This window comes from Hyperoodon ampullatus, assembly GCF_949752795.1.
Source record: "Hyperoodon ampullatus genome assembly, chromosome: 2".
NCBI lineage: Eukaryota > Metazoa > Chordata > Mammalia > Artiodactyla > Ziphiidae > Hyperoodon > Hyperoodon ampullatus.
Genome location: NC_136915.1, coordinates 187,417,692 through 187,442,799, shown reverse-complemented (window position 1 = coordinate 187,442,799; position 25,108 = coordinate 187,417,692). Strand labels below are relative to the sequence as shown.

The 25,108-nt window shown below is 33.7% G+C and overlaps 1 protein-coding gene across 3 annotated transcripts in view; it reads left to right on the top strand.

Moving 5' to 3' along the window:
* The window catches only part of BRINP3 (BMP/retinoic acid inducible neural specific 3), a gene marked incomplete at both ends in the record, with an annotated part of 403,154 nt that overhangs the window by 187,138 nt on the left and 190,908 nt on the right, over window positions 1-25,108 (top strand). For 2 of the 3 annotated variants that reach the window (XM_079696401.1, XM_079696400.1), the window contains one exon: window positions 2,694-2,884. The exons of the other annotated variant lie outside the window; for it this stretch is intronic. In XM_079696401.1, coding sequence (XP_079552527.1) covers window positions 2,694-2,884 — 191 coding nt within the window. The remainder of the gene's footprint in view (window positions 1-2,693; window positions 2,885-25,108) is intronic. 3 annotated transcript variants of the gene reach the window in all.

The window sequence follows — 25,108 nt, the reverse complement described above, 5'->3', positions numbered from 1 at the left end:
AGTTGCAAATATTTCATGTCAGGATAGATCATGGGTTGGTACTGATTGCGGGTTGGTATTATATATTTACAAATTGTTAAAAAAATAAGGGAGGTTAGAATGGCAGTCTCCCAATATGTAGTTACCGACAGCCATTTAGAAAGAAATACTCAGCAGTTTAGAGAGAGTTTGTATGCATTGTAAAATACCACCATTGACACAATCTTCTTGGTTACTTAAGTCCAATTACTTCACTTAGCAATTCACATTTTAATTTATGAGAATATACATATGAGTTTATAAATTTGGTAATTTAAACCATTGAAAAAGATATACCACAACTTTAAGTTCAAGCTATGTTACTATGCCTTGATAAAATTATAAAGTTTTTTCAGCAAATAAAAAGTAAATGTTTGAGGGTAAAGTTTGGAAATTAATGAGCAGCTATTATTTAGATCATGGTTTAATAAACAGCTTCTTAGAAGTATTGTATTACTATATACCTTATATTCACAAAACACTAAAACTTAAATATTTTATTTTAAATGCTCTCCTTCACAGTTTTAAATATGTATTTACATATGTATATTCTACATATATATCAAACACACACATGCACAAATACAGTCAGGTAAATTTCTTACAAGATGAAAAGACAAAAAATTACTGATACCAATTAGGTTTGGAACAATAACAATGACATTTTTACTCTCTTCTGAGGAAATATGAAGTAATAAATACAGTATAGTATCTCTAAAAGCCCAAGATTTACTGAAAAGAGAGCACTTTGAGTAAATTTTAAAAACAACATACCAAATTACCTAATCAGTAGTTTTCTTCAAAGTATGTTCCCCAGAATAGCAGTACTAGCATTGCTTGTTGAAAATGCAAACTCTTGACCCCATCCGAGGCCTCATATATCAGAAACTCTGGGGTGAAGTTTCCAGGTGATTCTAATAGGTGCTGAAATTTGAGAACCATTGTTAGAATAATACTATTCAAAACTGTTTGGATCAGCTGATTTGCAGAGGTAATAGCGAGAGTTTCTCAATGAAGGAAACACTAAGTTGACTTATTTTCAGGCCAAGTCCTTACCTAGATTCCTTAGTGAATCTTATCTTATAATTAACTTCCAAAAGACTGGATGGATTGTGTGGCTGCCAGATGTGTGTCACAGGAACAAATTATTCATGGCAAGTGACTCTATCAGGGCATGGTTCTTGGTCCTGGAAGTATTTACTGTTTTTCCTTATTCTGTGTAAATCTATTCTGTGCTTCCCCACATCTAGCCTCTTTTATTTTTCCTTTAGAGACTAAGTATCAAATACCACCTCTCCAGAGTTGCCCTCTCAGGGAACTTAAAATAAAATAGGGCCATCCTGTCCACAGCCCTACGGCCCATCACAGCAGTCTGTCTGTGGTAGCTCTCAGCCCTTGTCACAATCTGGATGTTTTCAAAATTTAACATCTTTATTTTATTTATTTTTAAAACTTTCTCTAGAATGTGAACTCCATGCAGAGTGTGGTTCACAGATGTATCTATCATGCACCTTTTCGTGGTGCATTCCAGGAAGTTTTTGGAGGCAAAAATATAAATAAGTATGACAAGTAGTTATACGATATTTAATCAACATTTTATTTGCTAAGTAGTAACAGAGTTAAATTACACACATAGGAATGTTTAAATCTAGTAGAGGGGAAGTCTTCTCTGTGGAAGGTATTTGAGATTTTATCAGACCACTCCTCAGAAAAAAAATCTGTATGGTTGATATCAGGCAATCCAGTTCACCATAGTTATTTTCTAAAGTATTATTAGGTTGACTTTAACTTAATATAAATACATACTTTTTTTATATATAAATCTTTTATAATCATATTTGCTACTTCTCTAATTTGACCATATCAACCTTAAAAGTTATTTTGCATCTTGAGTAATTACTAATTAAGTTGAATTGGGGTTTCAAATTATGTTGTAAACAATAATTATTATAAAAAACCAGTTTTTCTTTGGATCATATTTTTAAAAATTCTTCTACAGCGCCTTAATATTCTTGAGGTTTGACAAGTTCCCACTCTAAAGTGAATAGAAAATAATCATTAATGATGAAAATAAATTTATTCTTTTTTCAATTTCCATTGGAAAATGATAAAATATTACTTTAGTTTCCCTTTTAAAAAATAATTCTACATTAATATTCTATACATAATGAAATCTTTTTTTTTTTTTTTTTTTTTTTTGCGGTACGCGGGCCTGTCACTGTTGTGGCCTCTCCCGTTGCAGAGCACAGGCTCTGGACGCGCAGGCTCAGCGGCCATGGCTCACGGGCCCAGCCACTCCGCAGCATGTGGGATCTTCCCGGACCCGGGCACGAACCCGTGTCCCCTGCATCGGCAGGCGGACTCTCAACCACTGCGCCACCAGGGAAGCCCTGAAATCATTTTTATGAGTACATTTTTCCTTTGGAAAAAAATCAGTGGAGTCTGTTGCTTTAAGTGGTTTATTTTTCCTCTCCATGACTTGGTTTCAGGATATTCACTCCAGCTACATAAATTATAAATATTGCTTCTCCTACTTACTCATAGAACATGAAGTATTATTACAAACAAGAATCATTGTAATGTAGTAACCCCAAAGAAACTATCAAGTGAACTTTTCAAATGAAAACATTCAGATAGATTATGTATTTACGAATGAAAATAAATTTGCTTTTCAGGGAGTTTGGCCGCTGGAAAGTAAATAACCTTGCAGTTGAGAGAAGAAATTTCCTTGGCTCCCCTCTGCCTCTTGCCCCTGAATTCTTCCGCAACATAAGACTTTTGGGACGTCGACCTACCCTTCAGCAAATCACAGAAAACCTTATCAAGAAATATGGGACACATTTCTTGCTATCTGCTACTCTGGGAGGTACGACTCTTTGAAAATATTTGTACCTGTGTGTGCTTGTGCATAAAACTGTATAAGTCAAGGAAAAGTGTCGATTCATCCAAATCACTGCAGTTTGAATAATCCTAAATTTCATTCATTAACTTAATCAAAACATTTATTGAGTTATTACTAAATAACTTGTATGGTGATCACAATGATGAGGTAGAGGATTTTCACTTAGTTTCTGCCTGAAAGCAATTTACAAACTAATAGCCTCTGTTAAATATAGGCATAGTTATTACACTCTATAATGCAAGGTGATGAGCCAAATTTTGTTTAAAAATTGAATAATAAGCAATCAAGTCACAGCTGGGACTTCAGGTTACAGAGAGCAGGAAAGGTCCCAAAGTAAATGTTGAAATTCTAAAATTACATTTTTTAGAGCTATTTTAACATTTCTGATTGTAGTTGATATATGATGTGAAGGGAGTATTAAATAAATATCAATGAAGATGCACGATACGAAAGTAGAGATTAATAATGTCACCCTCCTCAATGTGATGTAATATCATTAAATGTGTGTTTTATCATGGTGATGTAAAATTCAGTATTTTGAATACACTTAAATGATTTGGGGGGAGATAGTGTGTATAGGAAGAAAATGACATTTTTCTAAAACTTATAAATACCCCAGAATTCTGTATATTTAATTTTGTGTAGGACTTTAAATAATGTCCAAACATTCCATTTTAAATAGATGTTACTCTTTCCTATAACAGGAGCAGTGGACAAAATTGGATAGGAATCACCATCAAAACAGTGATTCCCTGCTCCCTTGTCAGTTTCTCAGTTAAGTTTACCAAAGCCGGGCAGGCTAGTTCACACTAATGGTGAGGTAGTGTGAAAATGCTCTTCATTTTCCCAGTCTTAGAGGATGTGTCTTTTTTTCCGTTTACCTGCAAGTCCAGTCTGTCACCAAGTCACGTCAGTTTATTCCTCTAGAATATATCCCGTATCAAACTCTTTCCTGACTTCCACCCCAATGTCTCTACACCGACTCACCGCCATGTTTCTCTTAGAATATTCCTAAGGTCCATCCTTCACACAGATCTTTTAAACTTGAGTTGGGTCAAATCATTTTCTGTTTTAATTAAAACCTACAGTTAGCCACTTGAAATGAAATCCAGATGTCTTTCTGTGGTTTCTTAAGGCACCACATGAATGCTCTGCCATTGGCTTTCATCTCAAACCTTATCTGTTCTCTCTCCTGATCATGCTCTATGTTTCAGACACAAGGAAACCTCATAGTTTTCTGCTCAAATGTTACTTTCTCAGAGAGACCTTTTCTGATTATCCTACCAGCAACAGTGCCCATAGACAACCAATATTCTCTACTACTTCATGATCTCACTCTGCATTCTTCATAGTATTTATTATTATGTGAAAATTTTTTATTTTCTTGAAAACAGGAATCTTGCCTGTATTTGTTACCAGTTTACTCATGTAGTTATTGAGGATGGAAAATGTCACCTGCCATATCAGTAAACAAAGCATGTTGCGGCCATCAGGCCAACAGCCACTGCAGCTGCCTCTGACTCTGCACCCTGAGGGGACTCAGGATGGAGAAAGCAGGATAGTGGCCCTAGATAGTTAAGGTGCATATCAGAGGAATGATTTCAGTGAGCCCAGACTCTTGCATCTTCCCATAAATAGAAAAGCGCTAAATTCATTAACTTGAGATGTCCGGTTTTCTGTAATTAACAGCAATCTTTTGATGTTCCACTACCTGCTTTTATTGCAAAACTCCTATATATCCTGGCTCATCCCTTGCTTCTTTGGAGTCATCCCTCAGAGCTCTCTGAGAGGCTGTGTTCCGGGCTGAAGTCTTCCATTTTGTCCACCAAATAAAACTTAATTCTCAACTTTTAGGTTGTGAATTTTTTTCAATCGACATTATAGTAGTGCTTGGCACACAATAGGTTCTCATTACATACTTGTTAAATGAATATAAGTGAAACTACACTTCGCTAGGAGGCTGAGGCTGCCCAGTCCACTAGATAAACAGCAAAACTCTGAAATGGACAGAGGATAATTGAGACCTAATTCAGGAAGAAGACTGAATGAGAAAGAAAATCCATGAATCCAAAAAAGGTCAGTTAAACAAATAGATTCAGAATTGGGGAGAATCAGGATGAAAGGGAGAGCAGGAGAGCCAGGCATGGAGAGGGTGAAGAAAGAGAGATCCCTGGATAAGCCAAAGAAACAAGTCTGCCATGTAACCCTAAGGAATTAAAGGCAGAAGATGTAGGGGGTTCAGGAGGACAGAAAAGTTAGCTGTGAATATGCACTCTCTTTCCATTGCTTTCCTCCATAAATGAATAATACTAAAATAATGAGATAAAGAGGTCAGACAAGCCTGGTGCTGAATCCTGGCTCCATTTTTTTTTTTTTTTAAAAACCAATTGTGAGACTTTAAAAACTGTTAAGTAACTTCACTGATTTTTAGGGGTTTTTTTTTAGTTGAAAGGGGGAGAGTAACACCTGTGTGACAAGGCCATGGGAAGATTAGTGTAAGTGTAGGAAAATGTCCTTGGCATAAACACGCCATGAATTAATGTTATTGCTATTGTTACTACAGCAGTATGGATAGCAAAACAATGACAAAATGTCCCCATAATGGTGAAAACTGATTCTTTGAAAGCTGTGTCTATTTGGCTTAGTATTGACAATGATTATTAATGTAATAAAATCTGAAGTAAAAGTGAAAATTAAATTATTTCTATAACATCTCCTTTTAAAAAGTTCAGTAGTCTTGAAACACATCCTAGGTTTCGTTACCATTGTGTCAACAACACAGAGTTCCCAGAAGAATTTCAGAAAATGAAATATATTCTTCAAACAAGAAAGGAAGGAAGGGACAAGGGGGAATGCAGAAGAGATCAAAAGTACAGATGATTCTCAAGGACATTTTTGTTCCTTAGTAGCAAAATTACAGTGACATTTTGATTTATTTCATTGTTTTCGCGTTATGAGTGCCACACTGTTGTCTTAAAATAGTTTTTGTTTTGCATGTTTTTTGTTTGTTTTTATAAAGGGGGTTTATAAAAACCTTTGTGGTAAATCACTTCTTTGGGTTGATTAATAATGACAATACGCTTTTCAAAATTGCTTTACTTCAATTATTTAAAAGTCTAGTTCAAGCAATTTCTTCAATGCTGGGGAGGGGGAAAGAATAGAATTGCCACCCTCACTTGCCTTCTAATCTCTGACCATTCTTTGGATTTAGTGTTCCTGGTATTTTCTATTGGAATTCTATTTTTGTCTTTAAATATTACTTATATTTTCCTTCAGGAATCTCTCTGTTGGCTGATGTTAATAATTTAGCTAAAATGCATGAAATTAGTTAAGTAGCTTAAGGAGATAAACTGTTTGCAATTAAAATATATACTAGGTTGATTTCAGGCAATTTTTAAATTATTGCTGTTGTAATTACAGTCTTTTTTGTTGCTATAAGTGTATTTTAATTTCATATGTTTTACCTGACTGAACATGAAATTGTATTACTCTATTTCTTAAAAAATTGAGATTGGTGGTATTTAACTTGAGCAAATTCTCTTTCTCTCTCCTTAATTGACCCAGATTGAGGAACAACTCTAATATTAACACACTGAGGATGTCATGTATAGAAGCAAATATTTTTAACAAAAAGCCAGTTTTTTAAAAATTATTTTCTTATTTTTTATTTTTAATTGAAATATAGTTGATTTACAATGTTGTGTTAATTTCTGCTTTACAGTAAAGTGATTCAGTTATACATATATATATATATATATATATATATATATATATATATATACATTTTATACTCTTTTCCATTGCGGTTTATCACAGAATATTGAATATAGTTCCCTGTGTTATTCAGTAGGACCTTGCTGTTTATCCAGTCTATACATACTACTTTGCATCTGAAAAAGCCAGTTATTTTATAAGTAGATGCCTCCTAAGTAACTAGATCTTCAACTAAATTTAAACATTTTTCAAAACAAGTTGAGTGCAAAATACTCTCTACCAGCATTAAAGCGATGAAAAGGAAATAAATGAAAAATGTCTTTTTTTCCCAAGAGTTATTTAGTACATCATATTATTGACTTAGACATAAAACTTGGGATAGCATATTTGAAGCCTTTAATGGGATATTTTATGATAGATAAAGCCAGTGATTGAATTATCTTCCTATAGGGAAAATAATTTATAAAAAACCTTCTTCAATATATCATTTTTCCTATTTGTTTCATCTTATAGCTTCCAGACTATTTATCAATATAGTAATTTAGCTTGCTTCTATTTGGGATAATGATATCTAAACTCCATCACTGTTTAAAATCTAAAATAAGCTACTCAATTTAAAGAATCAATCTTGAAATAGATTGCACTCCTGGGATATATTGATTTCTAGCTATGGAATATATTTCATGACTGTTTTTGTAATATATTTCATTATAATACAATATATGACAAACACTGAAATAAAAGTGTATCTTTTATTTCAGTGAATGTAGAAATACAAAAAAAAATAAGTGAATGAAAACAGAAAGACCTTAAAATTGGGCTTACTGAGCAGACAGAGGGTGTTTGCTAAAAGTACCAGATCAGGATTTTAGATCCATACTAAAGGACAAAGGACTAAGGAAGATGAAAACCAAAAATTCATTTAAAAATTTATAAGAATGTTATAGCAAAATATTTATAGTAATTTTAAATGTGACCTCACCTTCACCTCCAGAATTACACAGACTTGTCTAATTAGTCCATAGGCCAAGCCCTCAGCCACTCACAGTCACATGAGAATGTGAACACCTCCTGGGTGAGACTTGGCTCTCTAAAGCTTAAGGCAGTGAGAAGCTGATGGAAACAGGTACTCTGCTCTCCGGAGAGCACATCCTAAAGAGGAAGAAGAGCAAGAGGCTGGGTTACTCATGCCAGTCCCTTCCCTACACCCAGCCTGTCTGTCAGCTCACTACACCTCTGTGGGTGGAGTCAGGAATGTGGACACAGTGAGGACTTTGGAGGCAAAATAGCTTCCCTCCAAAGTACTCTTTTCCTGATAGAGATTTTTTTTTTATTGGACCAAAATTCATTCTAGGAGCAACTGGATAATGTATTAATATTTGTTCATTTACAACTTTAAAGAATATTTTTCATTCTCAGCAACATAAAAACAGTTCCATTTTTACCACTGGTTTTGAATGCATAGTTTTAAAGGCCATAATTAAATTTTTAGCAGAAAGAGTTACAATTGTTTTTTTCACATGCAAGTTTGTTTTTGAAATTTTTTTCTGAAAGTGCTTCTTCTGATCATGTATCTGCAGTTACCATATTGCTCAACTTAAGTATTTTGTCAGGTATTTTGTTAAATATAGAAAATATTTTCTTCATTGTTGGAGTGAAAAAAATGCCTGATTGTGGTCCAGAGTAAAATTAACTTACTAGGGCAATTATTTAAAATAACAAGTATTGCCTCAGTGACTACATAGTATATAACTAACTGTGCCTGCAAGGTAGTTTATTTAGCTCAAAAGTTTTATGATACATATTTTATGTGTGTATATCTCTCAAAGAAAAAACAGAGGTAAGCTGGGATATGATAGAATATTAGTTAGTTTTTTTCCCTATATTCTAGCATCCCTGTAAGTATAGGACTCCAAATATCCTTTTTAATTTCAGAAATACTCAATTCTCACTTTTTACTATGTGAATTACATTCTGTATGAAGTATTCACAGATAGTTTTTAATTCTATATCATGTACCATCTTCTTTCAAAATAGATTAACAGCTGTCTTTCTCATTTTCACTTTGTCTCAGGAGGTACAAATCCTTTTATTTTAGTTTATCTGTAATGTAATTTAAAGAAGTTAATCTGCCAAGATATGTAAATATAATTTATTTCTTAATCAAATATAAATACTTGAAGATACATGGAATGTATGCATTCCATTAGAATGCATATTCTGTTGAAGAAAAAGAACTGAAAGGAAGAAAAGAACAATTTTCTGAAGCTTTATATCCCAGGGAATTATTAAAATAATGGTACTGCCATACTGGTATTAAACCGAATATTTACTCATACTACTTAAGATTAATTATATCAGTTCATCTCTCTGTCTCTCCTTTCTCTCTTTCACTCTCTCATCTCTATCCCTATCTCTCATGTTTATCTGGTAAATAAAATGAAAACTTTGAAATTAAAATAATATTGTTAATTCACTTTTGATGGTTTATAAGAATTTCTACTCAAATAGCAGTTTTTGATAAGTAAACTCACACAAAAGCAAAATAGACATTCACAATAAGATTTTCAAGTATAAGGCAGTTGAATGACCAGAAAGATATTTGCCATAAATGTACCTTTTTTTTCCTGGGTAGAACGGTACACTTTACAGGTCAGGATACTAGTCCAAGGGCAGTAGCAATGATAAAATAAAATAAAATACAGCCAACATCCAAGAGTTAGCTTCATTGCAGTTAAAAAGGAAATAACCTCGAATCTCAGTGCCTTACAACTATAATGGTTGTGTCTCCCTAATATTACATGTTTTGACTGTGGATCCCCTGCGATTCTGCTCTGAGTGTTGTTCGCTCATTCTGGGAATAAAGATGAGGAAGGCCCTCTTCGGAACATGCTGTCCTCCTGGCAGAGGGCAAAAGCAAAAAAATGAGTATAACTTTCTGATGCCTCTCAAAACTTGTACTGAACCTTGACATAGCTGGTTTGTATGTATTCACTGATCTAAACATTTTTATTTTCGACACCAGGTTAAAGGGCATCACTTGTTCTTTACAATGGACTATAAATACATGTATGCATGTTTACATCCATGATAGAATTAAAATTGCAAAGAATAATCTGCAGCATCTTCTTGATTTATCCCTAGGATTCTTTTACTCATTCTCTTATCCATTGCTTTTTGTTCTAACATTTTGAAAGTATTACCTCTATCCCCAATAACTATATACATGAGAATGCCAGTTGAGAAAATCCAAGTGGAGAGATAATTGTATGAAAGTTCTTTCATTTCTGTTTGTCATGGACACAACATCAATTACCTGAAAACCAAGACAGAAAAATACATAATTGTGAGGTCCACAACATATCAAATATACCTACTCCTACCCTATGAACTAATCATAGGATACCATTAAAGTCATGATTTTTTTGTTTTATTGTCCTCTGTTTCTCATTCTCTATGAAAGCATCCTTCAATATGTGCTTTTAATGTCCATAAACTACCACAGCATTTTAGTTGTAAAAGGCACAGCTGCATGATTTCTATGTGAAATAATCACATCTTTTTATCTCTACAATCATTAATCTTTTTCACTTTCTAACAGACTCAGAATGTTGAATCACTTCAAAATCACATTTAGTTTTTACAAAACGGGTGGATGTCCTTTGGCACTCATGTCATGCTTATGAGCTACAGCTGGTTTAAAAAATGTGAATGAAAATGACATTTGAACACAAATTTTTAGTTGAATAATATATCTCAGTTTTCAAATCTGAATATTTTTATATTGAGAGAGATTTGCAATTAAAGTTGAGAATGCATTCTTCTTTCTTAAGACGACTATGAAAGTCTCAAAGAAGGTAAAGACCATGAATATCACAAAAGATGGTAGTTGTGTATAATTTGAAAAACAGATCTCTTGGAGGAAAGAAGTAGCCTTATTTTCCATCTAGACTGAATGGCCTTGTCAGAATATCTTAGATATTTAACAATCCATGATTTACAAAACTTGGAATGTGGCATAAGCTAGCCAGTTTACATCACCTAGTTGTCTGGTCTGTTATAAGTAAGGGTTTAAAACAAAGCATTCATAAAAGAACAATTATGATAATTTAAACTGCAGATTTAAACTGCCTCACATGCTTGACTGCAGTGAAAGCTTTTGCATACATGGAATAATGTTCCATTGTGGAGAAGAACCACAAGCAATGAATGGCTTCTCTTTATCTGCTTATTGGAAGGATAACCAACTATTATCTTTAGTAATCCTATACATCCTGATTAAAAGTTCCACTAGAAAACAGTTTTGACTAAGATCAGGTTTCTGTGGTGAAATTTAATATCTATGAAATTCTAACTTACGAAAATTTAAAAGCTCATCATTTCCTGTTAGGCCCTAATAAAAAAGGAAAGGAGAGGAAATCAACATTTATTGTACACAGCAAACATGTTGTGCCAGACTCTAAAGAGGAACTGTATTGTTTAATCTTCTCTTAACAGTTGAGAGTGGGTTATTGCCTCTGTTTTAGAGATGGGAATGCTAAGGTTATGTGTGACTTTAACAAGTCCTACAGCCAACCGATAGTGGGGCTGTGGGCTATGAGGATAAGGCCTCCCATACACCTGACTCCAAAACTCATGCTTTCCTTTACCTCAATATATCATTAAATTTTATCAAATTAAAAAATAAACAGCAACATTAATAATAAAAGTGTATTAAGATTTACAATGAAGTTTTTCCGTTTGATTTTCCCTGTTGTCTATAACATATATTTATTCTCAGCATAGAATGCTAAAGACACATTTACCTGTACCTTACAAGCAAATGTGAGCTCTGTGAAAAATAAAATATTTCAAAAATCTCCAATAGATAGAGAATGAAAACTTCAAATATTCATGATGATGTTCACGGGCCGTCATTTTCCTACCTTCATCTATGATTGCTGAAACATATATTAATGTTTGTCTTCTCCTTCATATTCTTAAAATGAGAAACATTCTGAAATAGTTAATCCCTAGCTCTTATTTTGTGTCATTTTCCAGTTGTGTCATGAGACAATCTAACATTTGTAAAATATTCTTAAATCAAATTAGTTTGAATTTGCTTTTTATTTTTTTTATCCCTAACCCTTATACCACTCCTCCCTTTTCCCCTCTCCCCTCTGGTAACCACTAGCTTGTTCTCTGTATCTGTGAGTTTGCTTCTTTTTTGTATTGTTCACTAGTTTGTTGTAGTTTTTAGATTGCACATATAGGTGATATTATACAGTATTTGTCTTTCTCTGTCTGACTTATTTCACTTAGCATAATAACCTCCAAGTTTATCCATGTGGCTGCAAATGGCAAAATTTCCTTCATTTTATGGCTGAGTAGAATTCCATTGTGTATATATATCACATCTTCTTTATCCATTCATCTGTTGATGGACACTTAGGTTGCTTCCATATATTTGTAATTGTAAATAATGCTGCTATGAACATTGGGGTGCATGTATCTTTTCCAGTTAGTGTTTTTGGTTTTTATGGATATATACCCAGGAGTGGAATTTTGCTGGGTCATACAGTAATTCTATTTTTAGTTTTTTGAGAAGCCTGTTTTCCACAGTGGCTGCACCAGTTTACATTCCCACCGTGAGTGTATGAGTTCCCTTTTCTCCATATCCTCATCGATATTTGTTATTTGTGTTCTTTTTGATGATAGCCATTCTTGCAGGTGTGAGGTAATATCTCATGGTGGATTTGATTTGCATTTCCCTGATTACTAGTGATGTTGAGTATCTTCTCATGTGCTTGTTGGCCATCTGCATGTGCTCTTTGGAAAAATGTCTATTCAGGCCTTTTGTCCGTTTCTTAATCCAGTTGTTTGTTTTTTTGATCTTGAGTTGTATGAACTGTTTATATATTTTGGATAATAGCCCCTTATTTGTCATATAATTTGCAAATATTTTCTCCCATTTAGTAGTTTTTCTTTTTGTTTTGTCAGTGCTTTCCTTTGCAGTGCAAAAACTTTTAAATTTAAGTAGGCCTCATTTGTTTATTTTTGCTTTTATTTCCTTTGCTTTAAGAGACAGATCCATAAAAAATGTTGCTACAATTTATGTCAAAGAGTATTCTGCCTATGTTTTCCTCTAGGAATTTTATGGTTTCCAGTGTTGCATTTAGGTCTTTAATCCATTTTGAGTTTATTTTTGTATATGGGGTAAGAAAGTCTTCTAATTTCATTCTTTTACATGCAGCTGTCTAGTTTTCCCAGTACCACTTATCGAAGACACTGTCTTTTCTCATTCTGTATTCTTGCTTCCTTTGTCATAGATTAATTGACCATAAGTGAGTGGGTTTATTTATGGGCTCTCTATACTCTTCCATTGATCTGTGTGTCTTTTTTTATGCCAGTAACATAATGTTTTGATTACTGTACTTTTGTAGTGTAGTCTGAAGTTAAGGAGTGTGATTACTCCAGCTCTGTTCATCTTTCTCAAGATTGTTTTGCTGTTTGGGTCTTTTCTGTTTCTATACAAATTTTAAAATTAGTTCTACTTCTGTGAAAAATGCCCTTGGTATTATAATAGGGATTGGATTGAATCTGTAAATAGCCTTGGGTAGTATGGTCATTTTTATAATATTAATTTTTCCAATCTATGAACATAGTATATCTTTTCATCTGTTTGTGTCATCTTCAGTTTCTTTCACCAGTGTCATAGTTTTCCAAGTAAAGGTCTTTTACCTCCTCAGGTAGGTTTATTCTTAGATATTGTGTTCTTTTCGATGTGATGGTAAATGGGATTATTTTCTTAATTTCCCTTTCTGATAGTTCATTGTTAGTTTATGGAAGTGCAACAGATTTCTGTATTCTGAAACTTTCCTGAATTCATTGATGAGCTCTAGTAGTTCTCTGGTAGCTTCTTTAGGATTTTCTATGTATAGTGTCCTGTCATTGGCAAACAGTGACAGTTGTACTTCTTCCTTTCAGATTTGGATTCCTTTTACTCCTTTTCGTTGTCTGATTGCTGTGGCTAGAACTTCCAATACTGTGTTATATAAAAGGGTCAGGAGTGGGTATCCTTGTCTTGTTCCTGATATTAGAGGAAATGCTTTCATCTTTTTGCCATTGAATATGATGTTTGCTGTGGGTTTGTCATGTATGGCCTTTATTATGTTGAGGTATGTTCCCTCTATGTCCATTTTCTGGAGAGTTTTTATCATGAATGGATGTTTAATTTTGTCAAAAGCTTTTTCTGCACCTATTGAGGTGATCATATTATTTTTTATTCTTACTTTGTTAATGTGTTATATCACATTGATTGATATGGGGATATTGAAAAATCCTTGCATCCCTGGGATAAATGTCACTTGATCATGGTTTATGACCCTTTTAATGTATTGTTGGATTCAGTTTGCTAGTATTCCGTTGAAGATTTTTGCATCTGTGTTCATCAGTGATATTGGCCTGTAATTTTCTTTTTTGTGTGTGTGATATTGTTGCCCAGTTTTGGTATCAGGTGACACTGGCCTCATAGAATGAGTTCAGAAGTATTCTTTCCTCTGCAGTTTTTTGGAGTAGTTTCAGAAGGATAGGTCTTAACTCTTCTCTAAATGTTTGCTAGAATTCACCTGTGAAGCCATCTGGCCCTGGACTTTTGTTTGTTGGGATGTTTTAATTTCAGTACTGGTAATTGGTCTGTTCTTATTTTCTGTTTCTTCCGGTTCAGTACTGATTCAATTTCAGTACTGGTAATTGGTCTCTTCTTCTTTTCTGTTTCTTCCTGGTTCAGTCTTGAGAGATTGTACCTTTCTAAGAATTTGTCCATTTCTTCTGGGTCGTCCATTTAATTGGCCTATAGTTGTTCATAACAGTCTCATAATCTTTCGTATTCCTGTGGTGTTGGTTGTAATTTCTTTTTCATTTCTGATTTTATTTATTTGGGCCCTCTCCCTTTTTTTCTTTTCTTTCTTTTTTTTCTTTTTTTGACTGTGCCATGCAGCTTGCAGGATCTTAGTTCCCCAACCAGGGACTGAACTCACGCCCTCTGCAGTGAAAATCCAGAGTCCTAGCCACTGGACCACCAGGAAATTCCATCCCTTTTTTTCTTGATGGGTCTAGCTAAAGGTTTGTCAATTTTGTTTACCTTTTCAAAGAGGCAGCTTTTAGTTTCACTGATATTTTCTATTTTTTTTTGTCTCTATTTCTGCTCTGATCTTTTTTTATTTCTTTCCTTTTACTAACTTTGGGTTTTATTTATTCTTCTTTTTCTAATTCCTGTAGGTGTAAGATTTCATTTGCTTTTTAAAATTAGCATATGCTATTCTCCCTTTTTGGGTGAGGTAGGACTCAATAGAGGTCCTATTAAGAAGAATTAATGGTATAGCATATTTCACCTGAAGAGTGAAGACATATAGGGGGATTAGGGGGATATAGTATATAATGGACTATTTTGGGAGATCTTTACTCTCTGTATGTGAATGCAAACTAGGACTAGAGTTAATAAGTTTATAAAAGAAGGAGATCATTAAAGAAGTAGGACAGTCTTCTGTTCCTCACAAATAAGACAAAATAGCTAAAATTACTAGAAATGCCCAGATACGGAATGAGTTGCTTTATGCAATTCTAAGGAATTGTGATGAATAAAAAAATGTATACTAGCAACTTCTGAATTCTAGTCATGTGGTAAGTCCTTTACAGATATTATCTGTTTCATGCTTATAGCCATGCTTTGAAGAAGAAATTACTATACTCATGTAAGAGGAAACAGAATCATAAATTATATATTCAAGATCATTCAATTACTAAGTAGAAGCTAGGATTAGAACCTGAATCTATTTGGTACCAGTAGTTGGTACACTTACACTTAAAACAAAATAATTAATTCTACATTTTTTTTCATACAGAACCTCATAATCCAGTGAAAGAATCCATTATAGTGGTCTAATTATCTCTTCTGCTCTATGACATATAATTAATGTTGGACACCTCTAGTAATGGGAAAATCACTACAATGCACGAGAGACATAGTGAAGATGATTCTCTTCACGTATTTACATGGCTTTCATGCCTCTCCAGAGGCAAAAGAAATGTCCAATAATCAGTTGAACCAGTGTTTTGAACTTCATTTGTGTATTGCTGAATTGAAGTAAAGATTACAGTAAGTGTCCTTCTAAATACAGGAATCTGTAGAAAACATTACGGATGCACTGAGGCTGAGCTTGGATTTAGATGTATTTTACAAATGGAATCATCTGAAGCTGTCAAATCATTTAGAATTTTATTTTAGTCATAACATTAAAGTCATGAGTTTACTAATTACTTAAGAAAATTTTATTATGACTAAACATATTTTAAATGTGGGCCAAACATAAACACTTATGCCATGATATTTTTTTCAAATGAAATTTTCAAACACACTCAAAGTAGAGAGACTTGTACAGTGAGTGCCCATACACCCATATGTAACCATACAAACTATATAAAACTGTACTACAACTACTAATATCCCTAGCTACAAATAAATTACAGAATGAAGTTTTCTGATTCTTTTTACATATTTTGTCCTCAGAATATATTCCAAAAATGGATTTACATTTAAAGTACTCTATTTGTAAGTCACTTAAAATAATTACTTCTCTAAACAATAAGCATTTAGAAACATTGGTTTCTGTTCTTAATTCTTAGGGATTGATTTTTTTTCTATTTGATTTAATTGATTTTTACAATAAATAAAATATTTTTTAAAATCTTTCCAGTGTTTAAAAAACTTTAACAAAGTATATTCAGAGAAGTCTTTCTTCCCAAAGTGTTACCTCCACTCTGTAAATATAGATAAAAGATTTTGGTTAATCCTTCCACTGTTTCCCCCCCCCCAAATAAAAATAAATCCATCCATATATTTGTATCATACACTTTCTTATAAAAAAGTCCATCTAAGAGTTTGATAGTGTCTGGCCTTACATTTAGGTCTTTAATCCATTTTGAGTTTATTTTTGTGTATGGTGTTACGGAGTGTTCTAATTTCATACTTTTACATGTACCTGTCCAGTTTTCCCAGCACCACTTATTGAAGAGGCTGTCTTTTCTCCACTGTATATTCTTGCCTCCTTTATCAAAGATAAGGTGACCATATGTGTGTGGATTTATCTCTGGGCTTTCTGTCCTGTTCCATTGATCTATATTTCTGTTTTTGTGCCAGTACCAGACTGTCTGGATTACTGTAGCTTTGTAGTATAGTCTGAAGTCAGGGAGCCTGATTCCTCCAGCTCCATTTTTCCTTCTCAAGATTGCTTTGGCTATTCGGGGTCTTTTGTGTTTCCATACAAATTATGAAATTTTTTGTTGTAGTTCTTTGAAAAATGCCAGTGGTAGTTTGATAGGGATTGCACTGAATGTGTAGATTGCTTTGGAGAGCAGAGTCATTTTCACTATGTTGATTCTTCCAATCCAAGGACATGGTATATCTCTCCATCTATTTGTATTCTCTTTAATTTCGTTCATCAGTGTCTTATAATTTTCTGCATATAGGTCTTTTGTCTCCTTGGGTAGGTTTATTCCTAGATATTTTATTCTTTTTGTTGCAGTGGTAAATGGGAGTGTTTTCTTAATTTCACTTTCAGATTTTTCATCATTAGTGTATAGGAATGCCAGCGCTTTCTGTGCATTAATTTTGTATGCTGCTACTTTACCAAATTCATTGATTAGCTCTAGTAGTTTTCTGGTAGCATCTTTAGGATTCTCTATGTATAGTATCATGTCATCTGCAAACAGTGACAGCTTTACTTCTTCTTTCCTGATTTGGATTCCTTTTATTTCCTTTTCTTCTCTGATTGCTGTGGCTAAAACTTTAAAAAACTATGTTGAATAATAGTGGTGAGAGTGGGCAACCTTGTCTTGTTCCTGATCTTAGTGGAAATGGTTTCAGTTTTTCACCATTGAGGATGATGTTGGCTGTGGGTTTGTCATATATGGCCTTTGTTATGTTGAGGAAAGTTCCCTCAATGCCTACTTTCTGCAGGGTTTTTATCATAAATGGGTGTTGAATTTTGTTGAAAGCTTTCTCTGCATCTATTGAGATGATCGTATGGTTTTTCTCCTTCAATTTGTTAGTATGGTGTATCACGTTGATTGATTTGCATATATTGAAGAATCCTTGCATTCCTGGAATAAACCCCACTTGATCATGGTGTATGATCCTTTTAATGTGCTGTTGGATTCTGTTTGCTAGTATTTTGTTGAGGATTTTTGCATCTATGTTCATCAGTGATATTGGCCTGTAGCTTTCTTTCTTTGTGACATCCTTGTCTCTTTTTGGTTTCAAGGTGATGGTGGCCTCGTAGAATGAGTTTGGGAGTGTTCCTCCCTCTGCTATATTTTGGAAGAGTTTGAGAAGGATAGGTGTTAGCTCTTCTCTAAATGCTTGATAGAATTCGCCTGTGAAGCCATCTGGTCCTGGGCTTTTGTTTGTTGGAAGATTTTTAATCACAGTTTCAACTTCAGTGCTTGTGATTGGTCTGTTCCTATTTTCTGTTTCTTCCTGTTTCAGCTTCGGCAGGTTGTGCATTTCTGAGAATTGGGATAGATTCTTAAAAGTAGGATTGCAGAGTCAATTATTGCTAACTATTGCCAAATTTCTCTTCATAGTTATATCATTTTGCACTCCAGCAGCAGTATAGCATAGGGCCTGTTTCCTTCTAGTTTGCCAACAGCTTTGACAAAGTTGTCAAATTTTTGAATTTTGGCAAATTCCATAATAGCTACGTGATATATCAATATATTTTTAGTTTGCATTTATTATACTATGACAGATTGAAATCCTTTCCAAATTTATATGGGCCATTTTGTCTCTTCTTATCTAAATACTATTTTCCTTTTTTTTATGCCCGAACCTTATTTCTTTTTTTCATGCCCGAACCTTATTTCTTTTTTTCATTGAGTTTTAGGAGTTTTTGGAATGTTACAGGTATTAGCCATTTGTCCCTTATGTAAGTTGCAAACATCTCTTCCCAATGCAAAGTTTACTTAGGGTGATTCTGTGCTAGGAAAAAAAAATCTCTTTTTATATGGTCTAATTCATCTATCTTTTATTTTATTACTTTCAGACGTTTAGTGATAGGAATGCTTTTCCCACTCATGCATTTTCATTCTTTTTTTTTCTAGTTGAGTAGTTTCATCTTATTAAATATTCATGTCTCCAGTTTGTTTGCAATATCTCCTCATATACAATCATATCCTTTACTTTGCAAATGACTATTCTGATGTCAAAGTGTCATTTATTAGAAGGTCCACCTTTCCCCAATTGAATTAATAGTCCATCCTTATCATGTACTAAATTTTCATATATACCGTTTTTTTTTTAATTTTCCTGTTTGAGTGGTCTGTCTATTCATGCTTCTGTACTACACTGTCTAAATTATACACATTTTACAATAGGTATTCATATGTAGCAAGGCAACCTCACTGTTGCCTATTTTTTGGAAAGCTTCTGGTGACTTTTCTTTGACTAATTTTTACCTAAAAAATGTATAATAAACATGAAATGATGTTTGCATTAAAGTTATACATTAATCTAAGTAAAATTGATATATTTTAATTTAAATATTCCTATTTGAAACAAAGTACCATGCCATTTTCAGTTTACTTTTGTTATTTCAGGGGTGGCATATAATTTTCCATATATGTATTGAATTTTTATTGGTATTTTAAATGGTATATGCTAATCCATTATTACCTCTAACGAAGTATTATTTGTATATTTCAATTTGTTGAGTTAGTAAAGTTTTTATTATTTTCTGCAGTTGCTAAGTTCTGTTACTCTGCATAGTAGTTTGTCCATTGATTTTTTGGAGTTTTCCAGATGAATAATCATGTTATCTGTAAAAAGAGATAATTTTAAGTTTTTAAAAAACTATTACTCTAATTTTATTCTCTTCTATATTTACATTTTAATATATTTAATATCATGTCAGAAAATAGTACCAGTTGTGGGTTTGTTTGTCAGGTTATTATTTTAATGGGAATGACTTCTGAGTTTTCTGATTAAGTAAGACAGTTGGTTTTAGGTTGACAATCACATATTTTATCCTTTTAAGGAGTTTTCCACTGAGTCCTAACTTACTGAAAATTACCCAGCAATAGGTATAAATATTCATCAAATGCATTTGAGGCATTAATGGACATCAAGGTTTTTCTTTCTAGATGTGTTAATATGCTGAATTATATTAATGATTTCCTAATATCAAATGACCCTTGCCCTCCTAGAATTATTCTTTTTGAGATATACATTTTTAAAACTTACTGTGTGTTACTGTTTACTATTGCTTTATTTATTATTTTGCATCACTAATAATAAGTTGTAATAATGTTTGTTGTTGTTTTTGTTGTTGTGTGATCTTTCCCAGATATTTATGTCAATGTTTTACTCAATTTATAACAACTAATTAAAAGTTTTCCTTCATTTCATATCCTCTGGAAACATTTTAAGTAAATAGTATCAGATTTTTTGATCTTTAGAGTTTTCTCTGAACTCTCCTGTGAAACCATCTTGGCCTATTGATTTTTTTTTTTTTAATTTTGTGGAGGTGTTCTATGACACCTAAACTTATCTGCAAAAGCTTTGCAAAATAATTTTATTTTTAAATAATATGTTTACTTTACTTTGTTATTTTATTATTTAATTTTCTTTCTCTATTAAAAAAGGTAGGTTGATGAGTTGGTGTATTTGTTTTTTTCCTTCCCTTCAAAGGAAGCTGTTTTTCAATTTATTATTCCTACTCCTCTTCTGGTTTTTTTTTTTTTTGCTGTGAAGGTATCTTTTATTTTATTTTTTTAATTTTTTTAATTTTTTTTGCTTTATAACAAATTTAATCAGTTATACATATACATATGTTCCCATATCCCCTCCCTTTTGCGTCTCCCTCCCACCCTCCCTATCCCACCCCTCCAGGTGGTCACAAAGTACCGAGCTGATCTCCCTGTGCTATGCGGCTGCTGCCCACTAGCTATCTACCTTACGTTTGGTAGTGTATATATGTCCATGCCGCTCTTTCACTTTGTCACAGCTTACCCTTCCCCCTCCCCATATCCTCAAGTCCATTCTCTAGTAGGTCTGTGTCTTTATTCCTGTCTTACCCCTATGTTCTTCATGACATTTTTTTCTTAAATTCCATATATATGTGTCAGCATACAGTATTTGTCTTTATCTTTCTGACTTACTTCACTCTGTATGACAGACTCTAGTTCCATCCACCTCATTACTTTCTTTTTATGGCTGAGTAATATTCCATTGTATATATGTGCCACATCTTCTTTACCCATTCATCCGATGATGGACACTTAGGTTGTTTCCATCTCCGGGCTATTGTAAATAGGGCTGCTATGAACATTTTGGTACATGTCTCTTTTTGAATTATGGTTTTCTCAGGGTATATGCCCAGTAGTGGGATTGCTGGGTCATATGGTAGTTCTATTTGTAGTTTTTTAAGGAACCTCCATACCGTTCTCCATAGTGGCTGTACCAATTCACATTCCCACCAGCAGTGCAAGAGTGTTCCCTTTTTTCCACACCCTCTCCAGCATTTATTGTTTCTAGATTTTTTGATGATGGCCATTCTGACTGGTGTGAGATGATATCTCATTGCAGTTTTGATTTGCATTTCTCTAATGAGTAAAGATGTTGAGCATCCTTTCATGTGTTTGTTGGCAGTCTGTATATCTTCTGTGGAGAAATGTCCATTTAGGTCTTCTGCCCATTTTTGGATTGGGTTGTTTGTTTTTTTGTTATTGAGCTGCATGAGCTGCTTATAAATTTTGGAGATTAATCCTTTGTCAGTTGCTTCATTTGCAAATATTTTCTCCCATTTTGAGGGTTGTCTTTTGGTCTTGTTTATGGTTTCCTTTGCTGTGCAAAAGCTTTGAAGTTTCATTAGGTCCCATGTGTTTATCTTTGTCTTTATTTCCATTTCTCTAGAAGGTGGGTCCAAAAGGATCTTGCTGTGATTTATGTCATAGAGTGTTCTGCCTATGTTTTCCTCTAAGAGTTTGATAGTGTCTGGCCTTACATTTAGGTCTTTAATCCATTTTGAGCTTATTTTTGTGTATGGTGTTAGGGAGTGATCTAATCTCATACTTTTACATGTCCCTATCCAGTTTTCCCAGCACCACTTATTGAAGAGACTGTCCTTTCTCCACTGTACATTCCTGCCTCCTTTATCAAAGATAAGGTGACCATATGTCCGTGGGTTTATCTCTGGGCTTTCTATCCTGTTCCATTGATCTATCTTTCTGTTTTTGTGCCAGTACCATACTGTCTTGATTACTGTAGCTTTGTAGTGTAGTCTGAAGTCAGGGAGCCTGATTCCTCCAGCTCCAATTTTTCGTTCTCAAGATTGCTTTGGCTATTCGGGGTCTTTTGTGTTTCCATACAAATTGTGAAATTTTTTGTTCTAGTTCTGTGAAAAATGCCAGTGGTAGTTTGATAGGGATTGCATTGAATCTGTAGATTGCTTTGGGTAGTAGAGTCATTTTCACAATGTTGATTCTTCCAATCCAAGAACATGGTGTATCTCTCCATCTATTTGTATCATCTTTAATTTCTTTCATCAGTGTCTTATAATTTTCTGCATACAGGTCTTTTGTCTCCTTAGGTAGGTTTATTCCTAGATATTTTATTCTTTTTGTTGCAATGGTAAATGGGAGTGTTTCCTTGATTTCACTTTCAGATTTCTCATCATTAGTATATAGGTATGCCAGAGATTTCTGTGCATTAATTTTGTATCCTGCAACTTTACCAAATTCATTGATTAGCTCTAGTAGTTTTCTGGTAGCATCTTTAGGATTCTCTATGTATAGTAACATGTCATCTGCAAACAGTGACAGCTTTACTTCTTCTTTTCCGATTTGGATTCCTTTTATTTCCTTTTCTTCTCTGAGTGCTGTGGCTAAAACTTCCAAAACTATGTTGAATAAGAGTGGTGAGAGTGGGCAACCTTGTCTTGTTCCTGATCTTAGTGGAAATGGTTTCAGTTTTTCACCATTGAGGACGATGCTGGCTGTGGGTTTGTCATATATGGCCTTTATTATGTTGAGGAAAGTTCCCTCTATGCCTACTTTCTGCAGGGTTTTTATCATAAATGGGTGTTGAATTTTGTTGAAAGCTTTCTCTGCATCTGTTGAGATGATCATATGGTTTTTCTCCTTCAATTTGTTAATATGGTGTATCACGTTGATTGATTTGCATATATTGAAGAATCCTTGCATTCCTGGAATAAACTCCACTTGATCATGGTGTATGATCCTTTTAATGTGCTGTTGGATTCTGTTTGCTAGTATTTTGTTGAGGATTTTTGCATCTATGTTCATCAGTGATATTGGCCTGTAGTTTTCTTTCTTTGTGACATCCTTGTCTGGTTTTGGTATCAAGGTGATGGTGGCCTCGTAGAATGAGTTTGGGAGTGTTCCTCCCTCTGCTATATTTTGGAAGAGTTTGAGAAGGATAGGTGTTAGCTCTTCTCTAAATGCTTGATAGAATTCGCCTGTGAAGCCATCTGGTCCTGGGCTTTTGTTTGTTGGAAGATTTTTTATCACAGTTTCAATTTCAGTGCTTGTGATTGGTCTGTTCATATTTTCTATTTCTTCCTGATTCAGTCTTGGCAGGTTGTGCATCTCTAAGAATTTGTCCATTTCTTCCAGGTTGTCCATTTTATTGGCATAGAGTTGCTTGTAGTAATCTCTCATGATCTTTTGTATTTCTGCAGTGTCAGTTGTTACTTCTTCTTTTTCATTTCTAATTCTATTGATTTGAGTCTTCTCCCTTTTTTTCTTGATGAGTCTGGCTAATGGTTTATCAATTTTGTTTATCTTCTCAAAGAACCAGCTTTTAGTTTTATTGATCTTTGCTATCGTTTCCCTCATTTCTTTTTCATTTATTTCTGATCTGATTTTTATGATTTCTTTCCTTCTGCTAACTTTGGGAGGTTTTTGTTCTTCTTTCTCTAATTGCTTTAGGTGCAAGGTTAGGTTGTTTATTCGAGATGTTTCCTGTTTCTTAAGGTGGGATTGTATTGCTCTAAACTTCCCTCTTAGAACTGCTTTTGCTGCATCCCATAGGTTTTGGGTCGTCGTGTCTCCATTGTCATTTGTTTCTAGGTATTTTTTAATTTCCTCTTTGATTTCTTCAGTGATCACTTCGTTATTAAGTAGTGTATTGTTTAGCCTCCATGTGTTTGTATTTTTTACAGCTCTTTTCCTGTAATTGATATCTAGTCTCATAGCATTGTCGTCGGAGAAGATACTTGATACAATTTCAATTTTCTTAAATTTACCAAGGCTTGATTTGTGACCCAAGATATGATCTATCCTGGAGAATGTTCCATGAGCACTTGAGAAAAATATCTATTCTGTTGTTTTTGGATGGAATGTCCTATAAATATCAATTAAGTCCATCTTGTTTAATGTATCATTTAACAATGTTTATGTTTCCTTATTTATTTTCATTTTGGATGATCTGTCCATTGGTGAAAGTGGGGTGTTAAAGTCCCCTACTATGATTGTGTTACTGTCAATTTCTCCTTTTATGGTGGTTTTTTTTTTAACTCATTAACACTAGTTTTCTTCCTTTTAGTTCTTTTTAATTTCTAGAAGCTTATTTTTATCATTTTTTTTTAGTTTTAGAGTTATATGTCTATCTCAAATATTTTCATTATCTACATAAAGTACATATTTAATGCTGTGAATATTTATTTGAGTACTGCTTTAGCCATGTCCCTTAGATTGTATTATATACCGTTTTCCTCGGGTTTTCTTAGAAAATTTGTCATTTTGCTTTCACATGTCCTATTATTCAAGAATTACATAATAGAAAATTTATCCATGTGAATTTTTAAAAGTTTTTCTATCAATTTTTTATTGTACTATTTTGTAGTCAGTAAATGTGTTAAAGAAACAATATTCTGACATTTGTTAAAGAACAGTAAGGCAGATTTTATTCAGGGGGTCTCCTGCATTGGAGTTTTACAGGAGGGGAAAGAGACTGAGCTCAATTTTGAACAGAACCAGGAAAAGTTGGAATTTATTGGCAATGAGCAGAGTAGGCGGATTAGTGGATGGAAAATTACAAAGAGGGTAGGATAATTCTTGCTAAAGAGACCTAACATGATTCTTGCTGAAAGCAGAGCAGGGTTAACAAATATCACCAGGGAGATGGTAGGGGATGAGGAATTTGGTCAGATGTTAAAGATGATCATATGTCCAGGGTAGGGGATCCTTGCCAAAGTGACTTGACAGGATTCTTCTTAAAACTGGGCTCTTGAGAACATGCCCAAGAAACAAGCTCATAGGAGCCTGTCTAGCGTTTGGTCAAGGAGAAAGTCTTAATCAAATGATTTTTTTTTTCAAACTTTTAGAGTTTACTAAGGATTTTTTTAACAAAATATATTGCCAATTTTTCTAAATGTTCTGTGTACTCTTGAAAAGAGCTTTCATTTCCTCTTTATTGAT